Source organism: Cornus florida, unplaced genomic scaffold (genome assembly GCF_030987335.1).
Source record: "Cornus florida cultivar Cherokee Brave unplaced genomic scaffold, ASM3098733v1 CherokeeBrave_3.0.0_Hap2_Chr09, whole genome shotgun sequence".
NCBI lineage: Eukaryota > Viridiplantae > Streptophyta > Magnoliopsida > Cornales > Cornaceae > Cornus > Cornus florida.
This window is the reverse complement of record NW_026775579.1, coordinates 85,846,443-85,858,959: the sequence shown is the minus strand read 5'-3', so window position 1 is coordinate 85,858,959 and position 12,517 is coordinate 85,846,443. Positions and strand designations below refer to the sequence as shown.

The 12,517-nt window shown below is 34.4% G+C and overlaps 1 protein-coding gene across 1 annotated transcript; it reads left to right on the top strand.

Moving 5' to 3' along the window:
* Nucleotides 1-1,102: 1,102 nt before the first annotated feature.
* LOC132274855 (26S proteasome non-ATPase regulatory subunit 1 homolog A-like) lies at nt 1,103-12,329 on the top strand. Its single transcript, XM_059776199.1, has 13 exons — nt 1,103-1,492; nt 3,515-3,578; nt 6,104-6,209; nt 6,538-6,649; nt 6,739-6,907; nt 8,031-8,506; nt 8,630-8,765; nt 8,897-9,145; nt 9,232-9,452; nt 9,532-9,790; nt 10,116-10,348; nt 10,440-10,965; nt 11,434-12,329. Exons 1-13 carry the CDS (start codon nt 1,350-1,352, stop codon nt 11,755-11,757), a joined length of 3,018 nt encoding a protein of 1,005 aa, XP_059632182.1. The 5' UTR covers nt 1,103-1,349; the 3' UTR covers nt 11,758-12,329.
* Nucleotides 12,330-12,517: the final 188 nt, after the last annotated feature.

Here is a 12,517-nt window from a genome sequence, read left to right as displayed (position 1 = left end):
CCTATATATATATATATATATATATGTATGTATATATATCAAATTCGGTATTGTTGAGAGATATGATAATAGGGTACTTTTCTCTTCAATTAAGAGACATTATTCTCTTTAATTTTGAGCTTGTTTGGTATTAACTTATTTTGTTCTCGTTTAATTGAAAATTAAAAATTTGGTATTAACATATTGTGTATTTATCTAATTTATTTTTTTCACAACAATGTACTATTCTAATAACACCAAAAATATTTCAGTAAACTCATTTGTGAATAGTGATGATGTGACTTTTTAATCAACGTTTTAAGTAGGATAACAACTTAATATTTCCACTACAAATAAATAAAAGTATCTACGAAAATTTTGGATTCTATTGGAAAGAGCAAGTCAGATGAACCATGACTTTTTTTCTTTTTTTTTTTTTTTATATATATATTGTTTAAATTTATAATTACTTATTTTTATTTTTATCATTTTTTATGTCAAATTTGAAATAGACCTTGATCAAGCCATTGAAATTTACACTTTTGTTTGGAACTAAATCCTTTTGGGCTTTGAATTTAGAAAATGAATTGAAATTGGATTAAATTTAAAATGAAATCTTATTTTTACCCTTATTCGAAACCTAGAACATATAAACAATTTAATAGATTATTTATTCACGATCAAATGTAGTAACTTTTTGGTATAAGTAACAAAATATATTTGAATCCATATTTTTTTGATTACTTCAATCTTGTCAAAAATTATTGTTTTTAAACATAAAATAATGCATATGACCTATTGAAATTTATCCTCAATTTTGTAAAAAAAAAAAAATTTGCTTGATATTTTCAAGAATAAATCAAAAACAATTTATTATTTTATGGCAAATAAGTAAAAAAAAAAAAAAAAAAAAAAAAAAATTTATTGGCTACTTATAGAGAAATGATTTTGCTCAAGGGTGCATCAAAATAAATTACATTACTAAAGAAAATAGATATTGCAATATATTTTTTTTAACGCTATTGCAATATTGAGTTTCTCCACTAAACATAAGTTTTAAAAATAAATAATAAATACAAGGTATAATAAATAGATACTAAATAATAAAATAAATTTAAGAGTCGTAGGAAACAAAGAAAAAAGAAAGAAAAAAAAAGGGAAAGTCCTAGCTGAGTTTCACTTGCTGCATCCGCAAGAAAAACATCTGTAGCACACAATCAAATACAAATAGCCCCCTCTCTCTCTGTAGTCTTCTGCTCTTCCTTTCCGTTTTCTTCGTCTTCAAAAACCCAACCCTAACCTAGTCTAACGAAGATCTAACAGCCAAACCCTAACCCTTGTTTCTTCGAATCGGCGCTGCTGCAACGGCCATGGCAACTATGGTGAGCTCGGCGGGAGGCCTCTTGGCGATGCTGAACGAGACCCATCCGTTGTTGAAGCTCCACGCACTCTCCAATCTCAATGCCTTCGTTGACTATTTCTGGCCCGAGATCTCCACAAGCGTACCCATCATGTATTCCAATCCAACTCCTTTTCTCTATATCTTTTGCTGATTATATATATAAATATTTTTATATAGATATACGTATATATGTAATTATGTATATCGATGGAATTGTGGTTCTTGAGTTTTGATTATTCCTGATTTGTTCGTCCCATGAAATTCTCTGTTTGGTTACTAAGAAAGTTGAGGAAAAGTATACAAAGTAAACATATTGAATCTTTATATTATTTTAAAGCTTTTTTGCATTCCAACGAACCAACAAAGTTGAATTGGTTACGTACTTGGCTGTTGAGTGCAAGATTCTATTTTTTTAGTTAACCCTCTGTTTGGTTACTGAGAAAATTGAGGAAAAGTAAACATATTGATTATTGAATCTTTAGATTATTTTTAAATGTCTTTTTGGGTTCCAACGAATTGACAAAGTTGAATTTGTTACGTACTTGGCTGGTTGAGTGCAAGTTTCTATCTGCATTCTTTTGGGTTTCATTTAGCTTATTCCTTGTGTTGTTAAGAAATTATGAGTGAGTACAATCAACAGATGCAAAAGGGTTTTAGAGAAGAGCTGTGCATGCCTTATCTGGTGTCTTGGGAAAGATAGAAATTGAAGGATCTTTGTTATGAGGAGATTCTATGGTGAAGTTCAACTCTTTTGTGCTAAAGAAGTTGAATTTTTAGGGTCTGGGCTGTGTGTGGGCAAGGATTAAAATTTGGATATGTTTATTTTGAACTTACTAAATCTGGCAGCTTCTAAATTTGCTTTCTCTCCATTTGCTTGGTGTACCTTGCACGGATATGAGTCTAACCTAGTTAAATTGAAAATTTGGTGGAATTTTGAAAAATCCCCAATTTTTTCAAATATTTGTAGGAAAGCAATTTTGGCTAAAAAAAATGAGCTCTAACAATTAATGTTGGTTGACATAATTAAAGAGTAGAATAGGATGAATGTTTTCTTTTCTCATGGGGGAGGCAAGGCATTACCTCAAAGTATTAAAACTTGTTGAAATCGATGTAGTAGGTAAGAGGACTAAAAAGCAAAATTTTAGAAGAAGAGAAATGTGAAAGACTCGATTGATTTCAAGGTAGAACCTAGTAAATCTAATTATATGCATAACTTGTGTTGCAGTTGTTGTTCTGTATTTGTCTTTAGTGTGTTTAATTTGTTTCCTTGAATTAGGTTAGAATACATGCTTTGTTTATTTATTATATTTTGAGAAGCTCCTAGTTATGCCCACAGTTTGATAAGCTGAAACTGTTCCTTGTTTAGCTATCCAAGAATAATGCTGTTTTTAAGGTGTAACATATGCGTTGGTGTTGATTTGATTACATCTTTTAATTATCATGGTTCTTCTTGAGGTGAATGTTATATATATATATATTATTTATGCTATGAAGATTGACTCGGACATCTTTATCAGAATTGTGGTGGTGTTTCAATTGATAATTTCATTGAGTTATCTATTTTCTTAGAGTTGATTAACGTTCTGATTTTTAATCTAGCAAATGTGTGTTGTGTTTTAGTATTACATGAATCATTTACAAATATTAAGTGTTGCCAATAACTTATGAACTGTTAACATAATTAATGAAATATACCATATAATTTTGTTTTGTCTTAGCTGCATTATTTATCTGCCACATGAGTTCACTGTTACATATTCTTTGCGCACAAAATTTTTCCTGAAATTTCAACTTATTCTTGCTTGATGATTCTGAGCCCCAGGTTTTTCTCGTTGTTTGCTTATTGATCATGCATTTTACTATAGCCAGCTTGTTGTATAAGTTTTTTGCTTTTTATCTTTTTCTCCCTTTAACGTTTCAGTGTTAAGTATGTTTGGTTATTCTTATGCAATTTTATTGTCTTAGTGGCTAGTTGAGTAGTAAGCTTGCAATATGTTGGTATTTATCATTCATAAAAAATATGGTGTTACTGGAATACCTGTGCTCATGTTTTAGGAACTATAATTTGTTCAGTTTAAGATTTTTAAATTAGAGATGAATGTTTGTGATTTATATATATATTTTTTCATCCAGAGAGAGCTTATATGAAGATGAAGAGTTTGACCAAAGACAACTGGCTGCATTGCTCGTCTCAAAGGTCATAACTTGCTTCGTTTTTTTTTTTTTTCCTCCTTTACTTTTAATTTGTGCTAGTGTCCTCTTATTTCATGTGATTGCTTATTTTTCTTACATTTAGAAAACATTTTCCCATAATTGTGGTTTTTCTGCTCATTTGGGTTGCAAGGAAGATGGAGAAAAATAAGCTAATATTTGTTAGAACTAGGGGTCATTGCCTGGTGCAGTGTAATTTGTTTAGACTATCAAGCATGATGTTGTTGATTTTTGAATCCTTAGCGCAGCAACTTTGTGCAAAAAGTGCCAAGGTTAGGTCTTGTGTCCAATCCATTACCCTTGATTAATGGGGACCACATTGGGTAATGATCATTTTATTTGGAAACATTTCAAACCCAATTAAATAAAATATCCAAGTTTCATGTTTTTTGCTCCCTGTGGAAGTGTGGAGTTGTGGTGGCCTTTGGACCAGGCAAAATACCCTTCTTTTGGGTATTTCTTTTGCAAACCCTTTGGGACCTAGGATTTAGAAGAGTTGGTCTTCTCCTCTGGAAGGTACTTTTCAGCCTAACAGTTTTATGTATATGGTTCTCCTGGTAATCCGGGTCAACCAAGCATTGGATGCATTGTGTAAAATTGTTAAGGCCATAATATCTTTTGCTTCTCCAAGTTTTATGGGGTTGGGAGGTTTAGAGAAGGAATTTGGTGCTTTTCTTGTTGGTATGGAGGTGACTCATAATAGTGGTGACTCTAAATCTCCTATAGGAAGGTAATAGTTTTTTGAACTTATTCAAGTGGATTTAACCTCTGCATAGATTATTAGAATTATGCTCAGTTACTAAAAGTGGCTTTCAAGGGTTTTTATTTTTATTATTATTAAAATTATTACTTCAATGGACTAAAGGAAGTAGTTTTTTGGTTAATTGAATTTTGTATGGTAGCATTTTCCACTTTAAAAAGAAGCTGGATGATCTAATCCATATGACGACCAATGATAATGTGGGGTTGCTTTAGCCTGAACTGATGTCTACTCAAATAGTAATTAACAAAATCGTGCATTTAATGAGTTTTTAATTGTTTGGTTTTGCAATTTTCTAGATTGGGACGAGGACAGTACTTGAATTTAGTTTTTCTCTGCTACTATGGAAAGGAATATGTTGTTCGATTTTTGGTGTTAATCTTTATGTATCTAAACAAGTGCATACTCTGAAGATTTCAAATGCATGTTTACCTTTTACCATACTCTGAAGTTTTAAAATGTTCTCAAAAAGGATTACCACTTCTTACAAAAATTCACAAAATAACAAGGACTTGAAACTCCATGTAACCTCAACACTTTCACAATTATATAATAATAATATTTTTCTAGACATGAAATTTAAAATTTTCAGACTACATTCTAATTACGAGATTTTGTTTTATGTTAATCATTAAGTATGCTAAACATGCTTTGCTTTTTAAATAAAACGAAATCTCATAATTAGAATGTAGTCTGAAAATTTTAAATTTCAAGTTACGCACAAATCGAGAAATGGTCCAAATTTTTTACTTAAAAAAAAAAAAAAAAAAAAAAAAAAAAAATTGAATTTCAAGTCTAGGAAAATATTATTATTTTATAATTGTGAAAGTGTTGAGATTACATAGAGTTTCAAGTCCTTATTTTGTGAATTCTTGTGGGAAATGGTTATCCTTTTTGAGAACATTTTAAAACTTCAGAGTATGGTAAAAGATACCATTGCAAACAATATACTCAGGTTTCAATTGTTGGTATACATAGAACAAAAATGCAATCATCTGTGCTCAGCCAAACACCTTCACAGGAAAACACAACCTTTCGTTAGTTCCGAGGTCCAAATAGCCAGCACAACTTGTTTACATCTGATACATGTGCTCATCAAATTGGCAATGGTGGCATAACCTTCACGGGAAAACACAACCTTTCGTTAGTTCCGAGGTCCAGCACAACTTGTTTACTTGTGGTCATCAAATTGGCAGTATAGTGACATAACCTAGTAGGCTAGTTCAATGAGCAGTTGATCTAGCTGATGTGTTCAACTGGTACGAGATTGCTGCATTCCTTTTCTGGACAGGGAAGTTGCAAATTTCTAATTACTTCTTTAAATATACGTGATGATATACAAACTCAAAGAAATATACATGCATCATATGTACATGTATATATTAGCATATTTATATTCACAAATAAGTAATGAAGGGTGGCCACCCTTCTGATATCATGAGTAATCTGGTGCATCTTTTGGTGGCTGTTTAATGAGGGTGGATACCGTGAATCTCATTAGGCTTGAGAACTTACCATTTACCTTCCAATCTGATCTTGCGTATTTCTGCGAAGTACTGAATTCTGCAATCTGAGTATTTCTTTTAAATTTGCATCCAGAATTTGTCAACAGATCTTGTTTATTATTGGTAATAATACAACAGACTACTTATCAAATGTGAAGATGAAAGTTGAAAAATTATTGCTTGAGATATGTAATTTTATAAGCCTTTGTCGTCTCTATAAATTGATTCCTCTTTTTCTATCTACAGGTTTTCTATTATTTGGGGGAACTTAATGACTCATTATCATATGCCCTCGGTGCTGGTCCACTATTTGACGTTTCCGAGGATTCGGATTATGTTCATACTCTTCTTGGTATAATTTTCACCTTTGATTCTTCCTCTCTCCTTGAAAAATTATGTATTTACTTCTAGAATTTAAAATTTAGCTTGTGTTTCAGCATCGGTTCCCTTTTAGCACTTAAATGTGAATGATAGTCTTAAGAAAGTTTAGAAACCAAGATCAACTCATTTTTTTTGTGGGTTATTAATCAAGATCAACTTTTGAATGTAAATGTAATTGTGTGATCATGTAAAGCTTCATATCTATGGTGGTCATTAACTATTGGAAGCTTGTGGATGTTTAGACATTTTGCAGTGTGTAAACTTACTAATCATTTTTGTCACATTGTTCTATCATTCAGCTAAAGCCATAGATGAATATGCAAGCCTCAAGACTAAAGCGGCAGAGTCAAGTGATGAAGCAGCAAAGGTGGATACTAGGTTGGAGGCCATTGTTGAGAGGATGCTGGATAAGTACGTAAATTTCTTCTCTTTTACTTAATTACGTGTCTCTCCTCTCTGTCTTACCATTGCTCCTTTCTTTTTATTTTTTTCCCCTTAAGGTGTATAATGGATGGAAGATATCAACAAGCTATAGGAATGGCACTTGAATGCCGAAGATTGGATAAGCTTGAGGAAGGAATTACGAGGAGTGATATTGTTCCTGCCACTCTATCCTATTGCATTCATATCTCTCATTTGTTTGTAAATCGTAGAGAATATCGACATGAGGTAAAAAAGACACATGTACTATATTTTTTGTGTCAAACGTGTCTTGTGAGAAAACAGCTCTCGAATCTTTTGGCTGTTACTTTTGGTACATTTTGTTCATAATAATGAAAACACCCAGGAATCTTGTAGTTGAAACAGAATTTTTTCTCTTAAACATATTGCTTTAACACCAATAATATGATCACCTCTTGTAATTCTGGTTTCCTCGTTCAAGTCTACAGGTCATCAAAAAAGAAAAAGAAATGATAATGCAGTAGCTAATTGGATGATTTGTAATCTCATGTAGAGAGATTTTCGATCTGCAATTTGCAAAAACATACAAACGTAATTTTAGAATTGGAATGACTCCTGAAAGATGAATTGATTTTAACCTTTTTTTTTTTTTTTTTTTTCCATAAAATATTCCAAAGAAAGTAGGAGAAACTGCAAAGTGATGAAATAGAGTAAGGAAATGAAACCCCTTGTTTTTTTTTTTTGGTTGGTTGGGTGAGGTAATTTCGTTTTTGAATATGAGGTGATAAAGTAGATTAGTTGATTAAATGTAGAGAATTAAAATGGTTTATATATGTTTTTTTGTACATTAATGTTCGATTCTTCTGCCTGAATTGAATTATTCTGATGATAAATTGAAAATCAATCCATGAAATATCTGTTTAATTAATAATTACAAGCAAGCCATAATGGTTGAAGCTTAAAACAATGCGGTGAGCTGGAAATGAAATTATAAACATTTAAGCTTATTTAGAATATGTAATTGAGGATGGTATTAAAAGAACATATACATATATATATATATATATATATATATAGAGAGAGAGAGAGAGAGAGAGAGAGAGAAGGAAAAAAGGGATGGGAATAAACTTACAAAAAGATCTGTAATGGAGCTAAACATGACATTATATATATTATAGTGTTGAACAGTCAAGCCTCGTTTACTGGTCTCATAAATATGATTATGTTACAACGCTGATCAAATGTTTGTATTCTGGTTTCATTGCTGTCTAGCTCATTTCTGACAATTGCTGGGTGTGTTAATTAGAGATTGTTTCACAAGTTCTTTGGGAAGAGAAGATAGTGATTTGGGATACACACAATGTATTTATCCTCTGCTAATTTTTGACAGGTGCTTCGTCTTCTTGTTAAAGTATATCAACAGTTGCCGTCTCCTGATTATTTGAGCATTTGTCAGTGCCTCATGTTCTTGGATGAAGCAGAAGGTGTTGCGAGCATATTGGAAAAGTTTCTTAGGTCTGAAAATAAGGAAGATGCCCTGCTGGCATTTCAAATAGCTTTTGACCTTGTAGAAAATGAGCACCAAGCTTTTCTGTTGAAAGTTAGAGACCGGCTGTCTATTCCCAAGACTCAACCTTCACAACCGGTGCAGCAAGAATCCGTTGTGCCAGATACTGATCAAAATGGAAATGCCACTGTATCAGAGGATGTTCAAATGACAAATGAAACTCAAGCTTTTAATGGGGGTGTGCATGAAGTGGATCCAAATGAAGCAACCTATGCCGAGAGGTTAACAAAACTCAAAGGAATTTTGTCTGGAGAGACTTCAATACAGTTGACTCTACAATTTCTATACAGTCATAACAAGTGAGGCAATTGATTTGTTTGCCATATTCTAATTTCTCTACTTCTGACTCAAATTCTATTTATAGGAGTTACTTTAAATTCTGAAGAAAGTTCTTCTGCTGATGGTTGTGAATTTACATTTAGGTCGGATCTTCTTATTCTTAAGACAATAAAGCAGTCTGTTGAGATGAGAAATAGTGTGTGCCACAGTGCAACTATATATTCTAATGCGATTATGCATGCTGGAACAACAGTGGATACATTTCTCAGGGAGAATCTGGTGAATCATTTATGCACTTCCAATCTCTGAAACTATCCTTGTTTTTGCACAGCAGCATATTCGTTTTGTTCATCTTTTGGCTTTTATTGGGTAGGTAATAATTTTCTTGTGTTGTTTATTTAAAATTGTAGGACTGGCTGAGCAGGGCAACAAATTGGGCTAAGTTTAGTGCAACAGCAGGGCTAGGTGTTATTCACAGAGGCCATCTGCAGCAGGGAAGATCACTCATGGCTCCTTACTTGCCACAGAGTGGATCCGGTGGTGGTGGCAGTCCATACTCAGAAGGTGGTGCACTCTACGCTCTGGGTTTGATTCATGCAAACCATGGCGAGGGCATCAAACAGTTTCTTCGTGATAGCCTACGGAGTACCAATGTTGAGGTGCTTGCATTCTATAGTTTAATGATGCCTTTATGCACATGAATATCTATTACCGGATATAATTTTGAAAACCTTGATTGGTACAGGTTATTCAGCATGGTGCATGTTTGGGACTTGGTTTGGCAGCTCTAGGAACTGCTGACGAAGAGGTTTATGATGACATAAAGAATGTGCTTTATACTGATAGTGCTGTTGCTGGTGAAGCTGCTGGTATTAGCATGGGTTTACTTATGGTTGGAACTGCAAGTGAGAAAGCAAGTGAAATGCTTGCTTATGCACACGAGACACAGCATGAGAAGATCATTAGGTAAAGTTGGCTCTTTCGTCAAGTGTCTTAGCTTCTGTTATTATGTTCTTGATATTTATTTTGTTACTACTTGTTGCAGGGGTTTGGCACTGGGGATAGCCCTCACAGTCTACGGGAGGGAAGAAGAAGCAGACACATTGATTGAGCAGATGACTCGGGATCAAGACCCTATACTACGTTACGGTGGGATGTATGCTTTGGCATTGGCGTACAGTGGAACGGCGAACAACAAGGCAATCCGCCAGCTGCTTCACTTTGCTGTATCAGATGTGAGTGATGATGTCAGGCGGACTGCTGTTCTGGCCCTTGGATTTGTCCTATATTCTGAACCAGAACAGGTTGGTATTTTCCTTCACTATTTTTGTTGCTTCGAAGCTCCTAAATTACTGGTTCTTTCAAGTGTTTGTCATATGCAGTATGCCATGGTCATGTGCGTTCTGTTGTCATCAATAGATTTCCTTTGATGTTATTTTCACATGATTGTAAACTTTGGTACATGATTTTATAATAACTATAATGATTTTTAGCTACTTTGGGTTACTCAATTGGCATCTAAGTTATTTTATTTTCCACTTTTTCTTTTTACGTCTCTCTCTCTCTCTCTCTCTCTCTCTCTCTCTGGCTATGTATATTGCCATTGATCTCACTGCCTTTGAATTGTAGACCCCTCGCATTGTTTCCCTGCTATCTGAATCTTACAACCCACATGTCCGGTATGGTGCGGCTTTGGCAGTAGGCATTTCTTGTGCTGGTAGTGGTCTGAGTGAAGCAATATCGTTGCTAGAGCCTATGACCTCAGATGTAGTTGATTTTGTTCGACAAGGTGCTCTTATTGCAATGGCTATGGTCATGGTCCAGATTAGTGAAGCTAGTGATTCTCGTGTTGGAGCATTCAGGTACCATGCTTTTAAGAGAAATTTTTTATTTATCTTGTTGCTTCTTTTATCATCTTTCTCTAGCTTACTGTATTGTCTGTTTTTATTTCAGGCGAGAGTTGGAGAAAATAATTCTGGATAAGCATGAAGATACCATGAGCAAGATGGGAGCAATTTTGGCCTCTGGAATTCTTGACGCCGGTGGAAGGAATGTGACAATAAAGTTACTTTCCAAGACAAAGCATGATAAAATCACTGCAGTTGTTGGCCTTGCTGTTTTTAGCCAGTTTTGGTATTGGTATCCCCTCATCTATTTCATTAGTTTGTCATTCTCGCCAACAGCTTTTATTGGACTGAACTATGACCTGAAAGTTCCAAGATTCGAGTTCTTGTCCCATGCAAAACCATCACTGTTTGAGTATCCACGACCAAGTACTGTTCCCACCACTACATCAGCCTCTAAACTTCCTACTGCAGTTTTATCAACCTCCGCGAAGGCCAAGGCTAGGGCTAGTAAGAAAGAAGCAGCAGATCAGAAGACTACTACTGAAAAATCATCCGGGTTAGAGTCAGCTTCTGTAGCCTCTAATACGGGGAAAGGGAAATCGTCAGCCGATAAGGATGGCGACTCTATGCAGGTAAATATCAATCACATGTTGCCTCTCTATTGCAAAGATGCCTAAATCATATCCTTGGGTGTTTAATGTTTTTAAAGAAAACTAGAAAAATTCCTTCACATGATCCATGACAACAATCTTAAGCATCTCTCTCCCCTCTTTCATGCACTCACATTTAAACATCAGTTTAGTTTCAATAATTGCTTGTTCTCTTAATGATGGACCTAGAACTTTGAGAGTGCAAATGACTTGGGAACTTTTCTTTGTATCCATGCATAAAGGTGTAATAGCATCATGGAATCGGTGTTGATAATACATAGTTCATTTGTGACCAAGGGAAAAAAATCAAGATCTATTCTAAAGTCACCATGCCATATTGCTGCACTCAGTTCCTTTCGATCTAGTGATGGGAGTCAGTTACACGTTTTTTTTTTGGTTTTTCCTTCCTGTCCTTTTGTTTTTCATTTTCTTGTGTTTTTTGTTTGGCAGGTTGACAGTCCAGTAGAGAAGAAGACAGAGCCCGAGCCGTCTTTTGAAATTTTGACTAACCCTGCCAGGGTGGTTCCTGTGCAGGAAAAATTCATTAAATTTCTGGAAGAAAGCAGATATGTGCCGGTGAAGTTGGCACCTTCAGGATTTGTTCTCTTGAAAGACTTGCGTCCAACTGAGCCTGAAGTGTTGTCTCTCACTGATGCACCCTCATCTACCGTATCCAATGCTGGTGGCTCGACAACTGGACAACAGAGCTCAGCCTCAGCAATGGCTGTGGATGAGGAGCCTCAGCCTCCCCAGGCATTTGAATACACTGCATGATTTGGGTCTAGCTCAAATACCACATCTGGGTTCTTATTTCGAAATTTAGGTAACATGGAAAAATTTAATGCTTCACGCGGAGAAGAGAAAAAATTGGTCCAGTGAAACGCTTGATTAATTATCCTGGGAGTCATGGCCAATGTTCGGGGGCATTCTCTTTGCTGCAATCGTTATATCTTGGTCATCGCCTCTCTGTTTCTTTTTAACTTAATACATTTAGGAGTTGGGAGGATAGGGAGATGATGAACACTGCAATCCTCTGCGAATGAGAAGCTCATGAAATTTGTGATTGAATGGGATGAATATGAGGTATCACGAGAAGATTTATCACGAGAATATCTGTCTCTTTCTATTTATTCGGCTGATTTTATTTATGAAAAGAAAAAAACAGGAAATGCACTTTCCAGTCATGAATCATGATGTGAATTTATGAAGTTCGAGTCCGTCAATTCTGTGTATGGTATTCTGTTTCACACTTGGGCTTTTCCGCTTTTTGAATTATAACTTTAGTTACAATTATATAATGTAGATGATTTTTTGGGGATCAATTTGATGTGTTTAATTTTGCTTGATTCGAATTTTTTTTTTTTTTTTTTTTTTTGACAATCCAATCTGCTAATAATCTTATTTGTTGACCATTTGAGTTTTGTTAACAATCTTATACAATCCAATCTGCTAAAATCGATTTCATCCATGACAGGTGAACTAAATATTTGTATATAATAATGGTACAAATCGATTGAAGAGCTTGGAAGTTCCA